General features: G+C 45.9%; 1 protein-coding gene across 1 annotated transcript in view; it reads right to left on the reverse strand.

Annotated features, from left to right (window-relative positions):
• Window positions 1-26,976, reverse strand: part of SHCBP1L (SHC binding and spindle associated 1 like) — a 130,849-nt gene that overhangs the window by 5,747 nt on the left and 98,126 nt on the right. The window contains exon 8 of the mRNA XM_040408804.1: window positions 6,918-7,168. Within this exon, the coding sequence (XP_040264738.1) occupies window positions 6,918-7,168 (251 nt within the window). The remainder of the gene's footprint in view (window positions 1-6,917; window positions 7,169-26,976) is intronic.

Here is a 26,976-nt window from a genome sequence, read left to right on the forward strand (position 1 = left end):
AGACAGGACCAGGAGAGGCCTGTCTAGGTCTCTTACTAGAGACCGCATTCTTTATCTCCGTAATGGAAGTGTCCATAAATTCCTTCATCCAGGAAAAATCACAGACTGTAGGCTTCGTACTGGGAGGCATGAGCCGACAGCCAGGGCAACGATGGAACTCGTATGAATCTGGCAATGGAGTGCCACAATTAGAACACGCAAGATGCCTCTGTTTTTGTGTAGATTTCCAATGTCCGGAACCTGGAGATGTCATATTGAGGCAAAGTGTAGCACACTAGCAGGATCTCGACTGACCACCTAACCCAGAAAGTGCAGCTCTGAATGTCACTGGAGCAGAATCCTTACTCCTGCCACCCTGAGCTAGGCAGAGTGGTTTAAATAGCCAGAGGGCGGAGATAACCTCCTACCCGGAAGTGAGGTCAGAATGAAAGGCCCGACTCAGCTGAGGCGGCATTCTAGAAAAAACTATACCTAAAAGTCTAAAATAATATATAGTTGGCCACTACCTCCTGTCTTCAGTCACGCATAGAGGACAGGAGGTGAAGAAAATACTAGCGGCAGCAAACGCCACGCGCCTGACCGGAAGTCGTCAGATGACGGACGCCTGCAGGAGCGCCGACCACCCAAAGTTTCAGAACTCCGGAGCGGTCGGCAGAGGAAAGACCGGATCCCCCTGCCTTCTGTCCTCAGACGCGCATCGAAGACAGGAGGTGAAGAACATACTAGCGGCTGCAAGCACCGCGCGCCCCTCTGGAAGTCATCAGATGACGTCCTTCCGGGATGCAGCAGGAGCACGGGCCTACCGAAGCTTTAGCGGCAGAGAAAAAAAACGGATGTTGAAATGGCACCTCCATGACCACAGGGGCCTGGACTCAGGAGGAGATGTCCAAGGGCACCTCAGCAGGTATTCCAAAAAGAAAAAAAGGCAATAAATTTAAGAAGATGTAAAGAGACTCCAGCTTGGGAGTCTAGTCTGTCCTAGGCTCACAGGACAGAAAGAAAGCACCTCCTGCCAGGGCGGGGAATCCTATATAGGCGTGGGTTTAATTAGTTAATTAATGATACTTGCCACAAATTTTCTTTTTCAACAAAAATTCCGCCTGTCCTGACCAGCTTCATAGGGGAGGAATCCCCACTTGTGCTGCTGGTTAGGACGACAGGGAAAAGCAGGGTACTTAGCAGCTAATTACCATAAAGGGCCATTAACAAACTTTAATGATCTATTAGAAAACCGACCATCATGACTACAAGACACTGGGAATATAGGAGGAGGAGAGGAGCTGTAGTCATCTTCAATGCTTAGTAGAATGCTGAAGGATCCTTCTTAGCTATGCTCATTTAGGCCTCATGCACACAAACGTATTTTGATTCCGTTCCGTTTTTTTTGTGGATAGGATGCAGACCCATTCATTTCAACGGTTCCACAAAAAATGCGGACAGCACACAGTGTGCTATCCGCATCCGTATGTCCGTTCCGTAGCCCCACAAAAAAAAATAGAACATGTCCAATTCTTTTCCGTTTTAAGCATTCTTACAATGGATCCGCCAAAATAAAAAACAATGGCATACGGATGTCATCTGCTTTTTTTTTTTTGTGGACCGCAAAACACATACGGTCATCTGCATGTAGCCTTAGGGATCTTTCACACTTGCGTTGTTCTTTTCCGGCATAGAGTTCCGTCGTCGGGGCTCTATGCCGGAAGAATCCTGATCAGGATTATCCCCATGCATTCTGAATGGAGAGAAATCCGTTCAGGATGTCTTCAGTTCCGGAACGGAACAATTTTTTGGCCGGAGAAAATACCGCAGCATGCTGCGCTTTTTGCTCCGGTCAAGAAACCTGAACACTTAAGCTAAACGTCGTTTCGGCGCATTCCCGGATCCGACGTTTAGCTTTTTCTGAATGGTTACTATGGCTCCCAGGACACTAAAGTCCTGTTTGCCATGGTAAAGTGTAGTGGGGAGCGGGGGAGCAGTATACTTAGCGTCCATGCGGCTCCCAGGGCGCTTCAGAGTGACGTCAGGGCGCCCCACGTGCATGGGTGACGTGATCACATGGATCACGTCATCCATGTGCATGGGGCGCTCTGACGTCATTCTGGAGCGCCCTGGGAGCCGCACGGACTGTAAGTATACTGCTCCCCCGCTCCCCACTACTACTATGGCAGCCAGGACTTTAATAGCGTCCTGGGTGCCATAGTAACACTTGAACGCATTTTGAAGACGGATCAGTCTTCAAATGCTTTCAGTTCACTTGCGTTGTTACGGATCCGGCGGGCACCTCCGGCAAATGGAGTGCACGACGGATCCGGACAACGCAAGTGTGAAAGAGCCCTTAGTGTGTTGCTAGGAAAATTCTTTAAACGCATTTCCCTAATAAAGTATATTACAGAAATGTTGAATATTGAGTTACGAGTATGAGTTACACTTTAAAAACATTTAACTGTAGAATGGTTGAGTGATAAGGCCTAAAAATAAAATCTATTTTTTGCACACTATTAGATAGACGTTATTCGATTGCATGCACAGCTATTCCATAATATATATGGTTAAACAGAATTTTTCCTTAGTTTTTTTTTTTGGTGGACTGGATTCAGGCTTTACATCCACACTGAATAAAATGGCTTTTTAAAGGGGCTTCGCTGTCCAGATATTGATTTTGTCCATTAGATTGTCAGAGAGATCGACCTAGTAAAAAGAACATTGGACCATGGCAATTCATTGAAGTATGGCTTTTACCACGTATTGAAATGGTTCTGCAGGACTACTGGCCCATGCCAAGAGGACAGCTTCTCACAGTTGCCACAAATTAGATGGAGGTACTGATCTGACCAGCCCAATCTACTTTGTCCTAGAGATACCATGTAGGAGTAAGATCCTGGGACTGTGGAGGTCAGGGAAGCAAGGAAAACTCAGTCATGTTACAGGAATCAATCCATGATTACAACCCTTGAGGAATGGTGCATTGTCCTGCTAAAAGTGTCCTCCTGTCACAGAGTAAATAGCTGTCACAAAGGGATGAACTTGGTTAGCAACAATGCTTAGTTAAAGGGGTATTCCTGAAAAATAAACAGAGCAGCTGTTTGGGTGTGTGTGTAGCCATTCATTTCCATGGGAATTCTGGAGATAGCTGAGCTCTGTACTCTGCTATCTGCAGAACTCCCATAGAAATGAATAGAGGGTATGAGGCCCCCATTCTCATGATCGGTGGGGGTCCCAGTGGTAGTACCCCCACCGATCTAATAGTTATCTCTTATCCTATAACGGAACTCTTAATAGATAACCCGAACCTTGTACGCCTAACTTGAAAACACAAGTTCGCTCAACACTAGTTGACACCTGACAGGAAGGGTTCATTGATTCATGCTGCTTGTGCCAAATGTGATGCTCACATCAGCACGAAACAACAGTAATCAGGATTTTTTTTTCCTCTGCTCAGTGATCCAATTTTTTGCACTCTTTTGCCTACTAGTGTCTTGCCTTTCTGTTTCCCTTAGACAGCAATGGTACTCAAACTGGTCAACTGCTGTTACAGTCCATCCTTGATAAGGAGACCAAGTTGTGTGTTCAAACATGGAGCATCATTCTGTACTCCAATATGCATGACTGTCCACTGCCTGTTCATCAGAACAATTCTTGACAGCCTCCTCTGAACCCGTCTGTCGATGAGTTGTTTACATCTGCAGGATGCCCTTTTGATGGACATTTTTCCTCAATCCCATCATCACTGCATGAGAAAACCCCACCATGTTGGCATTTTTTGAAATACTGACCCCAGGTCATCAATATAAAAAAAGCAGACAACCCCTTTAAGTCCAAGCACAGACAAGTGACTTTAGTGCGTGTGGCAGTGTGAGTTCCCATTCTCAACTCTGCTCCTCTGACAGGATCTCACAGCATTACAATGATTTATGTTGCTGGGAGAACTGAAATGTATTTAATTATACTGATAATATGCTGGTCTCTCGGGGTTACACAGCATTATAAATCATTGTAATGCTGTGAGATCCTGTCAGAGTAGCAGACTTCAGAACTGCCACACATAGCGAGTTTCTTGCACTGAATTCACTAGTCTGTGTTTGGCCTGACTTACCACTCCAGCTCCGGGTTAGTGGGTGGCACAGTGTACCCTGGTCTTAACTTTGTGTAGTTTTGGTGTCTATCCCTCTCTCATCAGTAGAGGGTTGACGACCTAGAAGATAACTATTCCTTTATTGGATATATTGTTTTTATTAAGAGCATAAATAAAAGTCAGCCTCTAGATTACTGCATTTGATTTTGCTGGTGAACTGAGCACCGTGAGCACTGGTAGTGGTTGGATACGTTGTCACTGGGCATCTGTCACCAGTTTTATGGTTTACTAAGGACAACATAAACGGTGCCAGATCCTACTTTCTTCATTTGACCCAGCTGTTTTGCTAAATTCCTAATCGTGCAGCTGCTGATCGGGTTGCCCGCTGTCAGTGACAGCAGGGCAACCCTAAGACAAGGCAGGGACAGTGCCCAGGTGTCCCTGCCTTCTAGAGCGCTGTGTCTGCAGAGAAGGAAGCGATGTGCGCTTCCTGTTCCGGCCCGGCGGTCATGTGACCGCCGTGACCGGAGAGTGCAGGAGCTGTGTGAGGTCTCTCAGAGACCTCGATCAGCCCTGCTGTGAGGCTGTACAGCGCTGGATTGCTGCTGTACAGCCTCTCTAGGGGTGCATTTGTCCTGTAACTGGGGCTACTATGTCAGCCCCAGTTACAGGAGAAATCAACAGTGAAAAAAAAAAAAAAAAGTGAAGCAAATGTCCCCCAGAGGTCTTGTATGACCTTATGGGGGACGAAAAGTGTAAAATAAAAAAAATAAAAATAAAAGGTTGAAAATAAAAAAAATAAAAAAAGTTTCACATGTAAAAAAAAAAAGTCCCCAAGTAAGGAATGAAAAAAAAAAGTTAAAAATGAAAAAAAAATAAAAAAGTGTACATATTAGGTATTGCCGCGTCCGTAAAAACCAGCTCTATAAAAATATCACATGACCTAACCCCTCGGGTGAAGACCGTAAAAAGAAAAAAAAAAAACTGTGTCAAAACAAGCAATTTTTGTCACCTTGCATCACAAAAGGTGCAACACCAAGTGATCAAAAACGCGTATGTCCCACAAAATAGTACCAATAAAACCGTCACCTCATCCCGCAAAAAATGAGCCCCTACATAAGAAAATCTCTCAAAAAATAAAAAAACTATAGCTCTCAGAACATGGTGGACACATTAAAACATAATTTTTTTGTTTCAAAAATGCTATTATTGTGTAAAACTTTAATAAATGAGAAAAAGTATACATATTAGGTATCGCCACGTCCGTAACAATCTGCTCTATAAAAATGTCACTTGACTGAACCCCTCAGGTGAACGCTGTAAAAATAAATAAATAGAAACTGTGCTAAAACAACCAATTTTTTTGGTCACCTTGCCCCATAAAGTGTTATAATGAATGATCAAAAAAATCATATGTACCCAAAAATAGTACTAATAAAACTGGCACCTTATCCCCTAGTTTCCAAAATGGGGTCACTTCTTGGGAGTTTCTACTGTAAGGGTGCATCAGGGGGCTTCAAATGGGACATGGCATCTAAAAACCATGTGGAGTTCCTTTTCTTCTGCGCCCTGCCGTGTGCCCATACAGCAGTTTATGACCACATGTGGGGTGTTTCTGTAAACCGCAGAATCTGGGAAATAAATATTGAGTTTTGTTTGGCTGTTAACCATCGATGTGTTAAAGAAAAAAGTGACTTCAGACCTGAACTGGTCCTTAAAAAGTGGGTTTTGGCAATTTTCTTAAAAATTTGAAGAATTGCTTCTAAACTTCTAAGCCTTCTAACGTCCTAAAAAAATAAAATGACATTTCCAAAATGATGCCAACATAAAGTAGACATATGGGGAATGTTAAATAATAAATATTTTATGAGGTATCACTTTCTGTTTTAAAAGCAGAGAAATTGAAATTTCGAAAATTGCGAATTTTTCAAATTTTTGGGTAAATTTGGGTTTTTTCATAAATAAAGGTGAAATATTTTGACTCAAATTTATGACTATCATGAAGTACAATGTGTCACGAGAAAACAATCTCTGAATGACTTGGATAAATAAAGGCATTCCAAAGTTATTACCACATAAAGTGAGATATGTCAGTTTTGCAAAATTTGGCCTGGTCAGGAAGGGGGCAAATGGCCCAGATGGCAGGTGGTTAAAAAGGTTTATGCACCACATCACTTTTATACCCTATGACTGAAGGAGCTGCAATTGGTACATGGCAGTGGTCTTTCAAAGGTTTTCCCACACAACATCACTACCAATCTTGAGCTCTCTAGGGACTAGTAGGGAGCCACAATCACAATATCTAGCACATCGGTCAACTAGTATCATCATAAAAAGTAGCTGTGGCTCCTTCCTTAACATGACCTATTTAATATATTATCACTGTCTGTTTTTGTAACTGCTTGCATTCCCCATGTAATAACAATTCTGGAGCCTCTATTCTTATGACTCTGTGTTCTGCCATTCCTGTATATTCCTGCTAGAAATTTACAAATAAATTGTGAGCAGTCTGCAGTAAAGGTACTGCTGGGTGTTACCAGTAGTGGGTGTGTCTGACTCTGTCCAATCAGTGCTGCTGGTGTCAGACTGTACAGGGACACACCCCCAACTAGTAACAACCATCTGTACCTTTACTGCAAACTGCTGGCAATTGATTTATAACTTCTAGTAAAAATAATAAAGGAATATATAGTCTCATAAGAATAGATGCTCCAGAATTGTTATTACATGGGGAATGCAAGTAGCTACTAAAACAGACATGTCAGGAGAGGTGACAGGTCCCCTTTAAGACAATATGTCATGACTGTCCATGGCAGGTACATTCCTTTAAGTCTTCATAGTTTACCTGTGAGCCACTTATTTCACAATCTTTCATTGTTAAAGCTGCTCCGGTAAGAACACAAACGCCAGTCCCATCACACTGGAGATCACAATCTTGAAGAGCCAGATGGCCAGATTCCACAACTACTATGCCATCAAACGTCCCTTTCTGTCTTAATGTGAGGTGGATGATTTTTATATTTTGTGCTCTGGAAACAACAAAATTATCGCTCGAAGGAAGTGAAGCAATTATTATTTCTTCTTTCTTCCCAATGCCTATGAAAGATTTGTGAAAATTACTTTTAAAAGCAATTGTGTTAAAAAAAATTATTTATACACATATAGTATACAAATAACTGGCACCAATCTCAATATAAGCGCAATATGAAGATGCTCAGGGCAAACAAGAAACTTTCACATAAGTAACAAAGGCAAATCTAAAACTAAGCATTAAAGGGGTAGTCTCATCTTGGACATTGAGGGCATATCCTAGCGATATTAATTTCTTTTCAATGTCTGATAGAAGCAGGTCCTAGAGGTTCTATACTTAGAATGGAGCCCGCAAAATGCCATTGGGCGCATGGGAGTGCCGAAAATAGGCGGGAGCTGGCTCGGCGTTTTCCATAAACCCCCGTATAAGTGAATGGAGTAGTGGCTGCCCGTGCACTTCCCATTAATTTCAATAGGACTTCTGAAAATAGCCAATCACTCCACTCGCCTATTTTCGGTACTCCCATAGAAATTAATGCAGGACGGCCGCGCATGCGCGCTGCGCCCTCCGACACTTTGTGAGCTCTGTTCCAAGTATAGGTGCGGGTTCCAGAGATGGAACCTGCACCTATCTGACATTGGGCATATCCTAGCGATATACTCCCAATGTATGAGATGGGCCAATCCCTTTAATGTCGACATATAAATCTGTAAGAGAAAGAAGGTTTATAGAAAATGAAGACTATTGATTTTAATGGGAAATGTTTAACCCCATCCCGACCACCTAGAGTAAATATACAGTGGCGGCTGCCACAGCCGCTGGGTGCCTTCTTTTTTTAAACAGCAAACACCTGGGGTTAATGAATGCGATCAAAGAGAACGTCGACTGCATACATGTAAAGGGTTTCTGTCACCTGAAAAATGGGTATTAAGCTGGCTGACATTAGCGATGTGCTAATGTCAGCTGAACATAACTATATTAGTGCCATCTCACTGCCTGCCGCCGTTATTGAGAAAAACTAACTGTTATAATATGCTAATGAGCGTTGCCCCTGCTCATTAGAAGCTCCGTTCTCCCACCTCTGGCCATGCCCTGCTACACTAGATTGACAGGGCCAGGCATCGTTGGTCTCCTACCTCCGGCCCTGTCTGCAGTGTAAATCTCGCGCCGTTCAGTATTCGGCACAGGCGCAGTGAGTGAAGGGCGCTCGCCAGCTGCCGGCTTCCTCACTGCACCTGCGCCAAATACTGAACGGCGCAAGATTTACACTGCAGACAGGGCCGGAAGTAGGAGACCAACGATGCCTGGCCCTGTCAATCTAGTGTAGCAGGGCGTGGCCAGAGGTGGGAGAACGGAGCCTCTAGGAACAGGGGCAACGCCCCCCTGCTCCTAGAGGCTCATTAGCATATTATACAAGTTAGTTTTTCTCAATAAGATGGCACTAATATAGTTATGTTCAGCTGACATTAGCACATCGCTTGTCAGTCAGCTTAATACCCATTTTTCAGGTGACCGAAACCATTTAACGCCTCAGAACTGTGGTCAAATGTAACCACCGCAACTCAGAGCTCAAAAACCAGGAGCGCACGCTCCCGGCCGTGCACTAGCTCCCCTTAGCGAGGATCAGGAGAGCCAGATGTTGTGTGCGGCAGCCTCGGTCCTTCTGAATGATCCAAGGCTGCCGCACATAGGTTCCTATAGATGCAAAAAAAAAGTTTTTAAAAATTCAAATCACCACCCTTTCCCAAAAGTAAAATAAAAATACCCCTTTAAATTCACTAACATTTAGAGCTTCTGTCACCAGATAGCATTATGGCAAACTGTGGACAGCTTGTCCATTCGCACTTGCACGCAGAGCCCCATGAGGTCTCTGGCATCTCCATATGTTCTGTCAATCTTCAGGGTAAAAAAAATCCTTTTATAATATGCAAATTAACCCCTAAGTGCAAAGAGGGTGGTGCCGTTGCACCCAGAGGCTCCCCTCTTTGTCTTCTATGCCATGCCCCCACCACTGTAATGAACAGGACAGGCAGTACCTGAAGTCTCGCAGGGATCGCATTCTGTACATGCGCAGTAAAGAGATGGAGATTGCTCATCTGCCCGATGGTCTCCACCCCTTTACTGCGCATGTACAGAACACGATCCCACAAGACTTCAGGGACTGCCTGTCCTCTCCATTACAGCAGAGGGGAGCTTCTGGGTGCAACAGCACTGCCCTTTTCTCATACTTTTTTCCATTGGGGGACACAGACCATGGGTATAGCTTAGAGATATTAGTAGGAGGGATACTATGCAAATACAAAAGAGCTCCTCCTCCTCGGGCTATACCCCCCGACTCCACCAGGAGAAGCTCAGTCTTTGCTTAGTGTCTGGTGAAGGAGGTTGACACTTTCATTCGTCTCCCTTTTGTTATTTTTCTTCCAGCTGGGGACGCAGGTCGGCATTGCGCCTTCCTGGTCCCCCATGGAGTTCCCGCCGCCGTTTGTTGGACGTTGCCAGGCTGCCTCCATTATCCACCCCAAGAAGGCAAGTGGATCCGGGCTCGACCTGTCAGCTCCGGCATCCCACCAGCTCCTGGGTCACCTGCTGCCACCCTCCACCAGAGCACTGCACTCCTGAGGAGGAGTCAGATGTCTGAAGAGGTGCATCCCTGCTGGTCCTAGGGTCGAGGGAGAAGATCTGCAGGAGCAGATAAGTATGAAGCTGCACCTCTGTGTGTGTCCCCCCCCCCCCCTCCCTGCTCTGAGACCTATGGGCCTCCTGGGTGAATGGGGATCTAGGTGGCATGGTTGTTCTGTCTGGGGCGCAAGGGTCATGGAGGCACTTAACTGGGCAGGCGTCTCTGGATGTCCCTGCTCCTTCTCTGGCGGCATATCATGTCTCTGAGCACTTCCCCCTCCGGTCTCCGGTCTCTGGGCTTGCCATCCCCCTTGCTGGGGACGCCTTACTTTAGTTTTTTCCACGCTGAGCGGCGCCGGGGGCCATTTTATTTCCCTTCTTTACACAGAGAGCTCTTTTCCCGCTCCTATGATGCGATCGGGGGGGGGGGGGGGGGGAGCCTAATCGCGGCCAGGGGCGGAGCCTAATTGGAACTCCAGCTCCTTCCTGCTGCTGCTGAGAAGCTCTCACACTGAACGGCTGCTCCCCTGCTCCTCTCTGGATTGATGCTATTGCCTGAGCGGTAGGATTTTTTCTCTCTGTACTGATTCCAGTCACTTTTGTGAAGAGACCATCATGCCTAAGACTAAGTCCAGTAAGACCTCTTCTCAGACCCCAATGGGGTCCTGTTGGAGTGTCTGCTCCGACTTTCGGTCACTGGTGCCTGTGCCTCCTGCCCTGCCTCTGGACAGAATCACCTTTCTCCCCCTTCTCTTGCCCAGTCCAGCCCCCCCCCCCCCCCCCCCCCGGACGAGGCTGAAGTTGGTTTCTTATTCGTCCAGTTTCTTATTCATTGAAGTTGGTTTCTTATTCGGCAGTTTCTTATACATTAATATGACAAATAAACCTTTTTTTCTCTTATTCCTCTGCAGTAAATCAGTTTTTTTCTACATAAATGTTAAATATTATTTGTGAACAATCAGATTCATAAAAAAAAATCTAGATTATTTGTGTTTTTACTGAAAAAAAAACGATAGTGAAAAATGGATGAAAAAATATGCATTTTGAATAAGTAACTGAGGAATTTAAGGGGTTAAACGCTGTTGGGCCACTGATCTAAGGGTGGAAATATAAAGAGTAAGGACCCCTCCATAACACCCAACTGTACCCAGCCTGGCCCAAACTGTGGATTGGCAAGAAAACAGGTGCCAACCTTGCCAACTATATATATTTTCAGCATTTTGAATAAGTAACTGAGGAATTTAAGGGGTTAAATGCCGTTGGGCCACTGATCTAAGGGTGGAAATTTAAAGAGTAAGGACCCCTCCATAATACCCAACTGTATCCAGCCTGGCCCAAACTGTGGATTGGCATTAAAATAGGTGCCAACCTTGCCAACTATATACATTTTCAGCATTTTGAATAAGTAACTGAGGAATTTAAGGGATTAAACGCTGTTGGGCCACTAATCTAAGGGTGGAAATATAAAGAGTAAGGACCCCTCCATAATACCCAACTGTACCCAGCCTGGCCCAAACTGTGGATTGGCAAGAAAACAGGTGCCAACCTTGCCAACTATATACATTTTCAGCATTTTGAATAAGTAACTGAGGAATTTAAGGGGTTAAACGCTGTTGGGCCACTAATCTAAGGGTGGAAATATAAAGAGTAAGGACCCCTCTATAATACCCAACTGTATCCAGCCTGGCCCAAACTGTGGATTGGCATTAAAACAGGTGCCAACCTTGCCAACTATATACATTTTCAGCATTTTGAATAAGTAACTGAGGAATTTAAGGAGTTAAACGCCGTTGGGCCACTAATCTAAGGGTGGAAATATAAAGAGTAAGGGCCCCTCCATAATACCCAACTGTATCCAGCCTGGCCCAAACTGTGGATTGGCAGGAAAACAGGTGCCAACCTTGCCAACTATATACATTTTCAGCATTTTGAATAAGTAACTTAGGAATTTAAGGGGTTAAACGCCGTTGGGCCACTAATCTAAGGGAGGGAATATAAAGAGTAAGGACCCCTCCATAACACCCAACTGTACCCAGCCTGGCCCAAACAGTGGATTGGCAGGAAAACAGGTGCCAACCTTGCCAACTATATACATTTTCTGCATTTTGAATAAGTAACTGGTGATTTTAAGGGGTTAAACGCTGTTGGGCCACTAATCTAAGGGTGGAAATATACAAAGATGTCAAATAGACCAGGATATACAGGAATTTTGGGGCTTCAATTTAGGCTCAGCACATATTCATTATGTGTGGGACGCTTTGAAGGCCCATATAAGAGGATTATATTTTACTAAAATCAATAGGTTCAGAGTTGAACAGCGGCGAAGGGAACAAGAACTGACGGATTCAGTAAGGAGTCTACGCGCTGCCTTAATTGCCTGCCATAAGGACCAATATATTGATCAGTTAAAGGAGGCTAATTCACAGCTTAAGACACTGTTATATAGAAAAGCACAACATAAGCTCTTATTCCATGGCCAAAAGCGCTTTTGTGAATCTGGTAAAACAGGTAGGTTCCTGGCACGATTGGTGGCTAACCAGAGAGAGGTTACCAGTATAAGGGAAATCAGGAATGCACTAGGAAATAGCGTGAGGTCCGTAGAGGAGATCAGGGATGAATTTGTGAAATTTTATTCTACTCTCTATAAGTCTGACTCTATGTTCAGTCGCAGTGATATGGACCAATACCTTCAACAACTGGAGCTTCCTTGTTTATCTGCACAAGATAGAGAGATGTTGGATTCCCCTATCCTTTTTGAGGAATTGCAGGTGATACTTCCATTCCTTAAGTATAATTCATCCCCTGGTCCAGATGGATTGCCGTTTGAACTGTACAGGTATCACGCTAAATCACTCCTTCCGATCCTGCTTCTAGTTTTGAATGAATCCTGTAGGCTCGGCTCTTTACCTCCATCATTTAGAGAGGCAGTGATTATCCTGGTGTTAAAAAAGGAGAAGGATCCATGCGATATGGGGTCATATAGACCTATATCGCTCCTTAATACGGATTATAAGATTCTTGCTAAAATTTTGGCTAATCGTCTGAAGAGGGTTATAGCTTCCCTGGTACACCCCAACCAGACGGGTTTTATCCCGGGTCGTCAAATACAGATGAGTCTATATAGGGTGTATCTGAACCTTTCTGTTGGGGGTGGTATAGACCACTCCATCCTGTCATTAGATGCCGCAAAGGCGTTTGACAGGATGGAGTGGCCTTTTTTGTGGGTAACTATGTCTCAGTTTGGCCTGGGGAATTTATTTTTGGAAATGACCCAAATGCTATATGAACAGCCGGTTGCAACTATTAATATTAATGGTATGAGTTCTCCTCCTGTTATGATGAAGAGAGGGATAAGACAGGGTTGCCCTCTGTCTCCCCTTCTCTTCGCCCTCTTTATTGAACCATTGGCCTGCAGGATCCGCTCAGATAATCGTATAGACGGCTTCGGGGTGGCGGGAGTGAGTGATAAAATAAGTCTATATGCCGATGACGTGATTCTGTTCCTGGATCAGGGATGGAAAATTCTTCCTTACGTGATAGAGGTAATAGAGAAATATGGTAAAATATCAGGTTATATGATTAACTGGACAAAGTCATCACTCCTCCCGCTGAACCGGAAGGCTGTAGATCAGGGGTCCTCAAACTACGGCCCGCGGGCCACATGCGGCCCGCCGAGGACTCTGATCCGGCCCCCCGGGTCTTTAACAGTTAACATTAGGCCTACGCGTATCTGCTCCCTCCCTCCGATGTCAGCTCTGCTCCGGCGGTACGTGACTGCTCACTGACGTCACGCGCCTCCTCTCAGTGAGTGAGTTAGCGCAGCCGCCGCCCGCCAGCTTCTCACATCACCGCCCGGAGCAGAGAGAAGAACAGCCGGAACAACTGTGGGAGCGTCAGTGTGGCATTTTAATTTCAACAATGGGGAGACAGTGTGTGGTGGGCATTTTTTACAATGGGGGGGTGGCGGGGCCGATGCGGGGGACATTAAAATGGCGGCCACTTGTCTGTGGGGCAAATGAAAATGGTGGCCACTGTGACAGTGGGAAAACGGGCAGTTAGCTGGGTTGGCATGCTCTCATTTCATACTCAAAGAGACTGTCAACAGGTCAGTCAGAGTGACACTTGGATAATGAAATATCAGGGTGCCAGTCTGCATTTCAATAGGTCAGAATCTGACCTATTGAAATGCAGACTTGCAGCCTGACATTTCATTATCCAAGTCTCTTTGGGAAACAATTGAGAGCATGCCAATCCAGCCAACTGCCAGTTTTCTTTCCATGGGGCAACCATGATAATAAAATAGCATCCTACTTATATACGCATTTCCTTTCAGGCCCGTTATATAGGGAGAACCCCGTCCGTTATATAGGGAGAACCCCGTCAGGCACTGATCTGGTCTGCATAGAAAAGCCTGCAAGAGGTAAGTGTCCACGTCAGGGGGCAGAGACCTGTAAGTGGGGGTTCTGGTTTGGAATGGCTATATAAGCAGGAAGATCCTATTTTAGTGTCATGGTTGTCCCATGGAAAGGATCTTCCTGCTTATATAGCCATTCCAAACCAGAACGTCAACTTAAGTGTAAAATAGATTACTGATTGCGTTTCCTTTTCAGTGTTCGGATTTAGGACATATCAATTTGGCCCGTTATATAGGGAGATATAACAGAACCCCATCAGGGACTGAGTTGGTCCCATCTTGGACAATGGGGGCATATCGCTAGGTAGGATATGCCCCCATTGTCCTATAGGTGTGGGTCCCACCGCTGAGACCCGCACTAATATAGAGAACGGAGCCCCGAAAGCGAAGGAGGGCACACTGCGCATAAGCAGCCGCCGTCCATTCATTTCTATGGGGCTGCCGAAAATAGGTTATTTCCGCCAGCCTCATAGAAATTAATGGGAGCATGGGCAGTGCATGCGCAGTACACTCCCATTCACTTTCGGGGCTCCGTTATCTATATAGGTGCGGGTCCCAGCGGTGGGACCTGCACCTAACGATATTCCCCTATTGTCCAAGATGGGAATACCCCTTTAAAAAATATAGTCCGGCCCTCCAATGGTTTGAGGGACAGTGAAGTGGCCCCCGGTTTAAAAAGTTTGAGGACCCCTGCTGTAGATGAAGGGAGGGGGGTCAGTGTTCTGGCCCCCAAGGATACTTTGGAATATTTGGGAGTTAAGATTGGGGTACCCATAAATAGGTTTTACGAGCTGAATCTGGCCCCGGTATTGAATAAAGTTAAGATCAAGATAAGCGCTTGGCAGAAATTGATGTTGGCTCAGACAGATCGAATAGCATTGATTAAGATGATTATCTTGCCTATCGTCTTGTTCCCGATATGTGCCTCCCCAATCTGGATTGACGATATATTTTTTCATAGATTGGAGACTCTGATAAACGATCTAATTTGGGGAAGGAAGAGGGTGCGTATAAAGCAGAGATACTTATGGATGTCGGAGGAAGATGGTGGGTTGTCACTTCCCTTTTTTCAAGGCTATTATTTATGCGCACAGATACAGCGTTGTTGTTTTTTGAAAGAGAGTTTACTCCTACGCTACTTGACTAAAGTGATGGATAAACCAATAGAGAATATTTTTGCATGTTTGGAGACTGGGTATATGGGATTGGAGAAGTCCTTGCCGATCCCTTGCTCACTACAGAGGGTATGGAATAAGCTGAAGGATATCCTTAAAGTTTCTAGTCCCTTCGCTTTTACTCCTCTGTGGGAGAACAGGGGGCTGGCGGAATTCTTCAAAATTACAGATTTTGGTTATTAGTCACGCAAGGGTATCAATAAAGTGTCTCACCTTTTTTATTCAGGCCATTTTAAATCATTTTGGGAATTTGGTTTCACTTATAGTTCACCACTAGATGTGTTTATGTATACATGTTTAAAAAGCACTTTTGTAGCCTCTAGGAATAGGGACTTCATTTTTCCACGAGAGAATCTATTCTTTGATTATTGTGATGTTCAGAAGTATGAGAAGGTGAAGATCTCTGCATTGTACGCTAAACTCCGAACGGCATTGGCAACTGTAACTCCTTTTAAAAGTCCAAGTAAGTGGGAGCAAGAGTTGAATTGCTCTCCACTACAGTGGTCCTCCATCTATAAGAATGTGAGGAAGGCGTCGGTTTCCAATGCCCATAGATTAATCCAATTTAAGATTTTGCATCGATTATATTATACCCCAAAAATCCAAGGAAAATTCCCTCAAAATAAAGCTAGGGATTGTTGTTGCCCTAAATGTGGATATGTTAATGCGGACTATATACATTTACTTTGGGGCTGTATTAAAATTAAAAAATATAGGGAGCAAGTGTTCTCTTCCCTACAAAAGGAGTCCGCGTCGAATTACAACCCGGGCATTTTGACAGTGATTCTGGGATACTATCTCTCAGAAATGGAAACCCCCCTCCGGGTCAGACAGATCTGGATGAGGGGATTGATGGTGGCCAAAGCTATGTTGATTAAGTATTGGGGCTCTGTCTCCCCGCCCTCGGTAAGCGAGTGGAGTTTATACCTTCAACAAATTAGAGTATATGAGGATATTGCAAGAAATTAGGGGGTGCCACGCAAGACCACTTAGTTATATTTAATGTTGTTCTATAGCTGATGGAAGGGATTGGACGGCAGCCAATATGGGGGGGGGGGGGGGGAATTAGTATAATTACTATTATATTGGGTGTAAACTTATATTGATCAGTACAAGTTAGGTAATATGATGTTTATAATTGTTGTGTTATGTATACTGACTTGATCAATATTGGACTATGTACTAATTTGTGGTTTCCAAAATAAAAATAAATATTTAATAAAAAAAAAAAAAAGGTGGAAATATACAGAGTAAGGACCCCTCCATAACACCCAACTGTACCCAGCCTGGCCCAAACTGTGGATTGGCAGGAAAACAGGTGCCAACCTTGCCAACTATATACATTTTCAGCATTTTGGTGATTTTAAGGGGTTAAAGCCCATTTGGTAACTCACGTTAGGAAACAAATTAGAAGAATAATGGCCCCTATATTATATCCAAAAAGGTAGTGGCCAAAAATCAAGTGCTAATATTTTTTTGGTGTGGAAGGGCATCTTTGTATTACACAAGGAGAAATTTTCATTGAGTGTGAAATCTGCCTGCGCTGTACAGCCCCAACACCCACCATTCCACTCATGGCATGAGCGCGGCTGCCAATCCACAGTTTGGGCCAGGCTGGGTACAGTTGGATATTATGGAGGGATCCTTACTCTTTATATTTCCACCCTTAGATCAGTGGCCCAACAGCATTTAACCCCTTAAATTCCTCAGTTACTTATTCAAAATGCTGAAAATTTATATAGTTGGCAAGGTTGGCACCTGTTTTAATGCCAATCCACAGTTTGGGCCATGCTGGGTAAAGTTGGGTATTATGGAGGGGTCCTTACTCTTTATATTTTCACCCTTAGATTAGTGGCCCAACAGCGTTTAATCCCTTAAATTCCTCAGTTACTTATTCAAAATGCTGAAAATGTATATAGTTGGCAAGGTTGGCACCTATTTTAATGCCAATCCACAGTTTAGGCCAGGCTGGATACAGTTGGGTATTATAGAGGGGTCCTTACTCTTTATATTTCCACCCTTAGATTAGTGGCCCAACGGCGTTTAACCCCTTAAATTCCTCCATTACTTATTCAAAATGTAGAAAATGTATATTAGCAAGGTTGGCACCTGTTTTCCTGCCAATCCACTGTTTGGGCCAGGCTGGATACAGTTGGGTATTATAGAGGGGTCCTTACTCTTTATATTTCCACCCTTAGATTAGTGGCCCAACGGCGTTTAACCCCTTAAATTCCTCAGTTACTTATTCAAAATGCTGAAAATGTATATAGTTGGCAAGGTTGGCACCTGTTTTAATTCCAATCCACAGTTTGGGCCAGGCTGGATACAGTTGGGTATTATAGAGGGGTCCTTACTCTTTATATTTCCACCCTTAGATTAGTGGCCCAACGGCGTTTAACCCCTTAAATTCCTCAGTTACTTATTCAAAATACTGAAAATGTATATAGTTGGCAAGGTTGGCACCTGTTTTCCTGCCAATCCACAGTTTGGGCCAGGCTGGATACAGTTGGGTGTTATGGAGGGGCCCTTACTCTTTATATTTTAACCCTTTGATTAGTGGCCCAACGGCGTTTAACCCCTTATATTCCTCAGTTACTTATTCAAAATGCATATTTTTTCATCCATTTTTCACTATCGTTTTTTTCAGTAAAAAATAATGTAGATTTTTTTTTTATTAATCTGATTGTTCACAAATAATATTTAACATTTATGTAGAAAAAAACAGATTTACTGCAGAGGAATAAGAGGAAAAAAGGTTTATTTGTCATAGTAATGTATAAGAAACTGCCGAATAAGAAACCAACTTCAGTGAATAAGAAACTGCACGAATAAGAAACCAACTTCAGCCTCGTCCCCCCCGGTCACTGCGGAGCCGGCGGCCCCCGCTTGGGCATCTGCCATGTCCAGCGCGGCCGCTGATTTGGCCCGGATCGCCAAGGCAGCCATGTCTTTCATAGAACGTATGTCCGTTTCCAATCCTGCGGCGCCAACCACTCCGTCCCCTCACAGTGGTTCCTGCAGAGGACGCCTGACTACTAAGAGGCAGCGTGAGCGACAGCATCCCTCCTCGGATGACTCCGCTTCTCCCTCTCGGCTAGAAGCTTGCTCAGACTCCTCTCCCCCCTCCTTAGGGAGCGCAGGTCTGAAGGGGAATTGTCCGGCTCGGACGAGGTCACAGAGCGGGACCTTCTGCCAAAGCTCTCCACCATGGTGGCTGATCTAGTAGCGGCTGTCCGCGACACCTTTAATCTCCAAGGGGATTCTTCTCCTTCCACTAGGAGGGAGTTCGCCCTTTTTCCTCCCAAAAAAACGGAGGCTGCTGTCTTTCCGGTCCATGAGGAATTTTCCGCTGTCATAGCCAGGGCATGGAACCTTCCTAATCAGAAGTTTTCCGCCACAAAACGCATGGATACTCTCTATCCTTTCCCGGCGGACAGCGCGGAGAAGTGGTCTTCTCCCCCTAGGGTGGACCCCCCGGTAGCCAGGTTGGCCAAAAACACGGCCCTCCCTGTCCTGGACGGCTCCTCTCTGCAGGACGCTGTGGACAGGCGCCTAGATTCTCTGGCAAAATCCATATTCTCACTGGCGGGCACGTCCCTGCGACCTGCCTCTGCATGGGTGGCCAGAGCTCTCTCAATGTGGCTGCAGCGCCATCACCAGGACCTGGCGGACCAAGGTGCGTCGGCGGACACGCTGGATTTGGTTCTCCAGATGTCTCAGGCCTCCAAATTCTTCTGTGAGGCTTCCATGGACATTGGTCCCCTTTTTGCCCACATTTCGGCCCTCTCGGTCATTCAACGCAGGGAGGTCTGGTTGAAGGTATGGGATGCTGACGCTTCCTCCAAGCGTTCCCTTGCGTACCTCCCCTTTGAGGGTTCAAGACTTTTTGGGGCTCAACGGGATGAGTTCATCTCTGCCGCTACTGGGGGCAAGAGCACTCACCTTCCCCAGGCTAGGGCTAAGCGCCCCTTTCGCTCGAGGACTTCCGGTTCTCGGTACCAGTCCTTTCGCCGCTTCTCTGCGAACAAGTCGTCGCCTGCTTCCTCTGCAGGAGGGTCACAGGACTCCCGCAAGCAGCCCTCTTTCAAACCCCAGCCTACCTGGCGCCCGAGGACACAGTCGACCCGCCCTGCCGCTCCCAAGCAATCTTCTGCATGAAGTGGCGCCCCCACCCCTCGTGGTGGGGGGCCGCCTGCTTTCTTATCAGCAGGTTTGGACTCATGTTCAGGACGCATGGGCTCTAGAGATTGTAACGTCTGGTTACAAGATAGAGTTCGCGTCCAGACCACCGGAACGTTTTTTCTCCCTCCGCTCCGTTATTGTTTCTTTTCTTCCAGGGGAGTTCCTCGCGTCCGTGGACATCCATGACGCTTATCTGCATGTTCCGATCGCAGATTCTCACCAACGATTCCTGCGCTTCGCCATTGGGGCTCGTCACTATCAATTTGTTGCCCTTCCTTTCGGGTTGGCAACCGCCCCTCGGGTCTTTACCAAGATCCTGGCACCGATCATGGCGCTTCTTCGTACCAGGGGCATTCCTTTGCTGCCCTATCTGGACGATATCCTGATAAAAGCCCCCTCGCTTCCGCAGGCCGAGGACAGCGTCCGGTTCACTGTTCAGACTCTGGAACAGTTCGGCTGGATAATCAATTTTCCAAAGTCCTCTGCTCCCATCCCAGAAGCTCCCCTTCCTAGGAATGGTTTTGGACACCTTGTCCGCCAGAGTGTTCCTGCCACCCTCCAAGTCCTCCCAGATCCAGGGGGCAGTGTCGAATCTACTGCGATCCCAGTTCCTCTCCATACGGGAATGCATGCGGGTCCTGGGTCTTATGGTGGCCTCTTTCGAAGCCGTTCCATATGCCCAGTTTCACACTCGCTTGTTACAACAGGAGATCCTTTCCCTCTGGGACAAAACCTCTCGGGGTCTAGACGATCGCATCCGCTTGTCTCAGCGGGTTCGGGCAGCTCTCCGTTGGTGGCTATCCCCATTGAACCTGAGGTCGGGGAGATCCTTTCTCCTGGACGGTCGTCACCACCAATGCCGGCCTCCTGGGTTGGGGTGGCGTTCTCCAGTCTCGCACGGTTCAAGAGATTTGGTCTGTGGCAGAGTCTCGCCTTCCAATCAACATTCTGGAACTGAGGGCGATTTTTCCTCTCTATGTCTCTCTCTCTCTCTCTCTCCCATTGGACCCCTCTCCTTGCGGGCCTCCCAGTGAGGATTCAATCGGACAATGCCACGGCCGTGGCCTACATCAACCATCAGGGCGGGACCCGCAGCCGGTTGGTGATGCAGGAGGTGACGAGAATTCTGACGTGGGCGGAGACGCACGTTCCAGTGTTGTCAGCAGTTTACATTCCAGGAGTGGACAACTGGACAGCGGACTTTCTAAGCCGCAACAAGGTGGATCCAGGCGAGTGGTCTCTGCATCCAGAAGTGTTCGAAGAAATCTGCCACAGATGGGGCCGTCCGGATGTGGACTTAATGGCGTCCAGGTTCAACAACAAGCTCCCAGTGTTCCTGGCTTGCGCCCGAGGTCCGAAGGCGTACGGATGGACGCGCAGGTGTCTCCGTGGCAGGACTTCAGCCTCCTCTATGTTTTCCTCTCCTACCAAAGGTTCTACGCAAGATCGAGGCGGAAGGGATCCCGACCGTTCTCATGGCCCCAGAGTGGCCTCGCCGCGCGTGGTTTTCGGACGTGGCTCGGATGCTGGCGGACGCCCCATGGCCTCTTCCCGACAGACAGGACCTACTGTCTCAGGGCCCGCTCTTCCACCAGAATTTACGGTCTCTTCGTTTAACGGCGTGGCTGTTGAAACCGCCATCCTGAAGAAGAGGGGGTTCTCGGATTCAGTGATTAGGACCATGATCAGAGCGAGGAAGTCTTCTTCCTCCCGGATTTACTATCGTACCTGGAAGGCCTTCCTGTCCTTTTGTGAGAGTTCGGGGTTCCCTCCCCTTCGCTTTTCCATCCTGATGGTACTGTCTTTTCTTCAGTCCGGGCTTGAGAAGGGACTGTAGCTTGGTTCCCTGAAAGGTCAGGTTTCGGCGCTGGCCGTATTTTTTTCAGAGGTCCCTTGCTCTTATGGATCCGGTGAAGACGTTTCTTCAGGGGGTGGCACATTCGGTTCTCCCGTATGTTCCCCCTTTGTCTCCTTGGGATCTCAATTTGGTCCTGCGCGCTCTGCAGTCGGCCCCCTTCGAGCCTTTGAGGGAGGTCTCTCTGACGGTTCTCACCTGGAAAGTGGTCTTCCTTGTGGCCATAACTTCTAATACAGCTACATAGCGTAGTGATTAAAGTTCTGGGCTAATATGCAGAAGCTGTGAGTTCAAATCCCATCACAAGCTTTTAAATCAGACTGGTGTTGGAGCTGGCCGCTCTTTCCTGTCAGGAGCTTTTTCTGGTTTTCCACCAGGATAAGGTTGTGCTCCGTCCGGTCCCCTTTTTGCCCAAGGTGGTCTCTCCCTTCCACCTTAATGAGGATCTTGTCCTGCCTTCCTTTTGCCCTTCTCCGGCTAACCCCAAGGAACGCACTCTGCATTCCCTGGATGTCGTACGGGCCCTAAAGGTGTATCTCGCGGCTACTGCTTCCGTCCGCCGTTCATGGCGCGCTGGATCCGCTCGGCTATTTCCGCGGCTTATCGCGCTTGTGGTAGAGTTCCCCCGGCTAGGATTACCGCTCACTCCACTAGGGCGGTGGGGGCTTCCTGGGCAAGACGCAATCGTGCCTCTGTGTCTCAGCTGTGTAAAACGGCCACCTGGTCGTCCTTACATACCTTTTACAAAGTTTTATCAGTTGCATTCACTGGCTTCGGCTGATGCGGTCTTTGGCCGCAGGGTTTTGCAGGCTGTGGTTCCTGTTTGACCGTTGGACGTTCCTCCTGGCGGTGCTGATATTTTTTCCCACCCCATGGACTGCTTTAGGACGTCCCATGGTCTGTGTCCCCCAATGGAAAAAAGTACGAGAAAAGGAGATTTTTTGTGAAACTCATCTGTAAAATCTTTTTCTCGTCTTTTCCATTGGGGGACACAGCTCCCACCCATTCTGCCTGTTGCAGGAGGGGTCTTCAATTCAGTTTCTGTTTATGGTTGGACCTTATGGCTTGGTCCGATGGTTTCCATAATTTTTTCTTGCTCCTTCTCCTACTGCTTGTGCAACGCCTGAGCTTCTCCTGGTGGAGTCGGGGGGTATAGCCCGAGGAGGAGGAGCTCTTTTGTATTTGCATAGTGTCCCTCCTACTAATATCTCTAAGCTATACCCATGGTCTGTGTCCCCCAATGGAAAAGACGAGAAAAAGATTTTACAGGTGAGTTTCACAAAAAATCTCTTTTTTGCACCTAGAGGATAACTTGCATATTATAAAAAGTATTTTTTGGATGATTGGTGATGGATCATAAGGAGATGCAATCATGGGACTCTGCTTGCAAGTGTGGATGAATAACTGCTGTCTGTTTGACATAGTCCTTTGTGGTGACAGATGCCCTTTAACAAGAGAAGGCAAACAGTGGAATCTCACATAGTTTACTTGGCCCTACTACACAAAAAAAAGCCCTTTCTCATAAATGAAACACATTTTCACAAATTTAGGAAGAATCAAATAGCTGGTTAATAATAATAATAAAAAAAAAAAACATTCACTCTAAAATATGCAAGAATAAATGATTGTTACCATAACAAAATTACTTTCAATGACATTTCCTATTGTCAGTTACACTGCAAAAAAAACAATCTAAAACCGAGTGGATAAGTTGTCGGATCATGTCTGTATGGTTTCCCGCTACAATCTTTGTGGAATATGATTGCATTGAAAAGTTAGTTTAACTTTTGGATGTAAGCCACGTTCCTGTTATATCAGCAGCCTGATATAACAGATTTTATTGAAACAGGCATTAGTGTTTCTTTCTCATATTAATAATTTTGACACCACAGAGCATAATTCTTGCTTAAACCAAGACCACTTTTAACTTCTAACAAAAGCTCCAAATCTCCAGTTGTAAAACGTCCTGTAATGTTTTTTCTGGCACGCAGATAAACATTTTGCTGATGCTAAAAGAAAGCACCCAAGGTTCACGCTGTTTTTAATTTTGACACCAATCATGAATTTAGTTACTTACTTCTTTTTTTCTACTAATTTATAGAAAAATGTCTCCTGTACCACTACATTACAGGCAAATGTACTATCATGCCCAGCTCCCATTTGGACATCTTGCAATTTCTCTTAACAATACAAACAGGAAAGTCCCAACCAAAAATATTAGCAATCATCAGCAGTATCCATTTTATTAAACATGTAGACATGTTTATTCCCCCCACCCCCTCTGGTCAGTCCTTAAAAGATGACATTTTCCCCTCACCCATGCGACTAGGACCTCCCATCCAGGACAGGAAACCTGAAGAGATAAAATGGTTCACACCCCCACCACACCTCAGTTCAGGTTTCCTGTCCTCCGGATAGGAGGTACCTGAGGAGTTCCCTCTTTTTTTAGGTTCTCACCTTGGGGGGCTGGCGGAGGTCCGGGTCTACAACACGGGACCTATCCCTGGCGGCATAAGTCTCCTGGGGCATCCGTCGCCTAAGTCTGTCCTGCTTCCTGCCTCCTCCCAAGCCTCATTGGGGAGCTGCTGTGGCCATGTTCAGGTGGCTCGCGGTCCATAGTAGTGCGGTGGCCGGCATCCCACTTCCAAAATGGCGGAGCGTGCTCCCGATGCGCTCCGGGGCGGCTTCTTCCGGCGCATTGAGGCTGTTTCCGGCAGCGCTGACCGGTAAGGGGAGGGCTCACTTTCCCCATGGATTAGGCGTTTTTTGGACCTGGTGTTAAAAGTAGCCGAGGCGCGTAATAAGTCAGCAGCAAGAGGGGACAGCCAACCTTGGTGCGCACACAGTGCTGTGCAGAATCTGGAGCCTCCACTAAACATATCGGAACCAGGTGAAGCCGGACGCGCCGATCCCTTGGAACCCTCGAGGCCCACAAGCCTGGACTTCCTCAGTTGAGTTTCCATAAAACAGGGAGAATGGTGTCTAAACAAAGAAATATTTTTGCAGATAGTTCAGAAGTACGGTCTTCCTACAGTGGACCTTTTCGCCTCAAAAGCCAACAGGAAAGTAGAATTTTTTTTCTCCCTCAATCATTTGGACAGGCCATCAGCAGTGGACGGGTTAGCACGGACTGGTGCCAAGAATTAGGGTACGCCTTCCCTCCATTTTGCCTTATCCCACAAGTATTGAAGAAAATAGAGAGAGAGGAAGCCTCGGTTATTCTGATAGCTCCAAAGTGGCCCAAAAGGTTCTGGTATTCAAATCTTCTGAGGTTGGCAGTACAGCCTCAATGGTCCCTATCATTGAGAGAGGATCTTCTTTACCAGGGTCCGCTAGTTCATCCCAGCCCAGAAGTCCTTCATCTTTCAGCATGGATTTTGAAAGGGAAGTCTGGTCAGGAAGGGGATTGTCGGACAATGTGGTTTCCACCTTGCTAAAAAGTAGGAAGGCGGTTACCTCTAAAAAAATATATTAAAATTTGGAATATTTTTTCTACCTTTCTAGGTCAGAACTCAGATCCCTTTAAATCTCCAGAAATACCAAGGATGCTAGATTTTTTTTACAAGCAGGGCAACTGGATGGACAAATGTCTTTTTTCGGCCTTATATACTATGTTAGGGCTAGATAGGAATCTTAAGGCTTCCACACTAAAGGTTCAGATAGCTGCTCTAAGTTATTTCTTTGATTATAGGATAGCTGATCATCAATGGATTAAGATTCTTGTCAGCAGTCTCCAGGTTATATCCTTCCTTAAGACCATTGTCTCCTCCCTGGGATTTGAATACTGTTATTTCGGCCCTATCTCAGAATCCGTTTGAACCATTAAGCGAAATCTCTATCAATATGCTTTCTTTTAAAATGGCCTTCCTTCTAGCAATAACCTCGGCTAGACGGGTATCTGAGATTCAAGCTTCTTCTGCCTTCCCTCCCTATACCACGATTTTGGAGGATAAAGTGACCATTAGACCAATTCCATTTTTTCAACCCAAGGTGGTGGTCTCAGGTTTTCACAGAAGTCAGGATGTGATACTACCCTCTTTTTGCCCAGATCCAGTCAATACGTTAGAAGAAAATTTCCATTGCCTAGATGTCAGAAGGTGTCTAGTGTTTTACCTAGATTCCACGTCACCTTGGATGATAGATGAAAATCTCCTTATCCAGTTTCAGGGAAAGTGTAGGGGCCGCAAAGTTTCCACAAGTGTTATTGCTAGATGGGTAAAGAATGCTATTTCTCTTGCCTATTTTTTCCTTAGCCTGCCTCCTCCAACGGGGTTTGGAGCTCATTCTATCAGGGCCATTGCGACCTATTGGGCAGAGAGGGCAGATGCTTCTTTGGCCCAGATTTGTAGAGCCGCTACTTGGAGCTCTCCCCATACTTTTTTTTAGACATTACAGACTGCATCTTGATTCAGATGCGGCCTTTGGGAGGAAAGTGCTACAAGCTGTAGTCACCCCCCCCCCCCCCCCCCCTAATTTTTCTTTGTCTTATAGTTTAGTCTCGCATGGGTGCCGTCATGGGTGAGGGGAAAACAATAATTGCTCTTACTGGTAATTGTATTTCTTGAAACCCATGACGGCACCCCAAAAATTCCCTCCCTAATATATATTTTTAAAAAGTATATATATAGAATTATAGTTATTTATATTCTTTTCCGGGAAATTAGAGCAGTTACCGGATAGGTTCTCTTCTTCACCATTATGTGTGTTGTTTTCTGTTTTTTTCAACTCTTCTTTCTTGGTGGTTGGCATGCCTCTGGAGGTCGGTTTATTATAATCACTGAGGTGTGGTGGGGGTGTGAACCATTTTATTTCTTCAGGTTTCCTATCCTGGATGGGAGATCCTAGTCACATGGGCGCCGTCATGGGTTTCAAGAAAAACAATTACCGGTAAGAGCAATTATTGTTTTCTCATATGTTAAAATGCATATAATCCCACACATTCCTATGTAGGGAACTACCTCCTTCTGCACTGACAACTGATAATTACACACAATATTATACAATATACCGTACTGTCAGGCCCACTCACATGGATGTCATTATAGTGCATCATTTGCTGAACATACTAGGGGATTTACTAATTACTCTGTATTTTTTTTTCTCTACAACTGACATAAATCAGCCCAAAATAAAACAATAATCCATCCATGTAATCTGAAATGGGAACTTCAAGTTTTCCACTACCCTTTAGATGGGGGATAACTATCATTTGGGGCAGATTGCTGGGACCCCCAACAATTCCAAGGACAGATGTCCTGTATCCTTATCCCGATAGAGCAGCAGGTTGAGCATGCAACCATTAATTCTCTACAAGAGTACCTGTTATAGACAGTGGGTGTGGAACTACCGTGTCAACCAATTGGTTTGACTTTTAGTTGTTTAGCACTCATTGTAGTTGAGAGCTGACCCAGGGTCTCATAGACACCAGTGTCGGAAACCGAGGGATCAGACAAAACTCTTTGTCAGCAACAGGCTGAGGTCAGGGCAAGCACAGTGCAAATCTGTAAAACAAGTCCAAGGTCAGGGCAGGCAACAAAGGACAATATGATAATCAGGCACAGTGGAGAGTCAGAGTCAGGAATAAGGCAAAGGTCTGTACACAGGCAGGCAAACAAATGACACCGCACA

The sequence above is a fragment of the Bufo bufo genome, chromosome 9 (assembly GCF_905171765.1).
Source record: "Bufo bufo chromosome 9, aBufBuf1.1, whole genome shotgun sequence".
Lineage (NCBI taxonomy): Eukaryota > Metazoa > Chordata > Amphibia > Anura > Bufonidae > Bufo > Bufo bufo.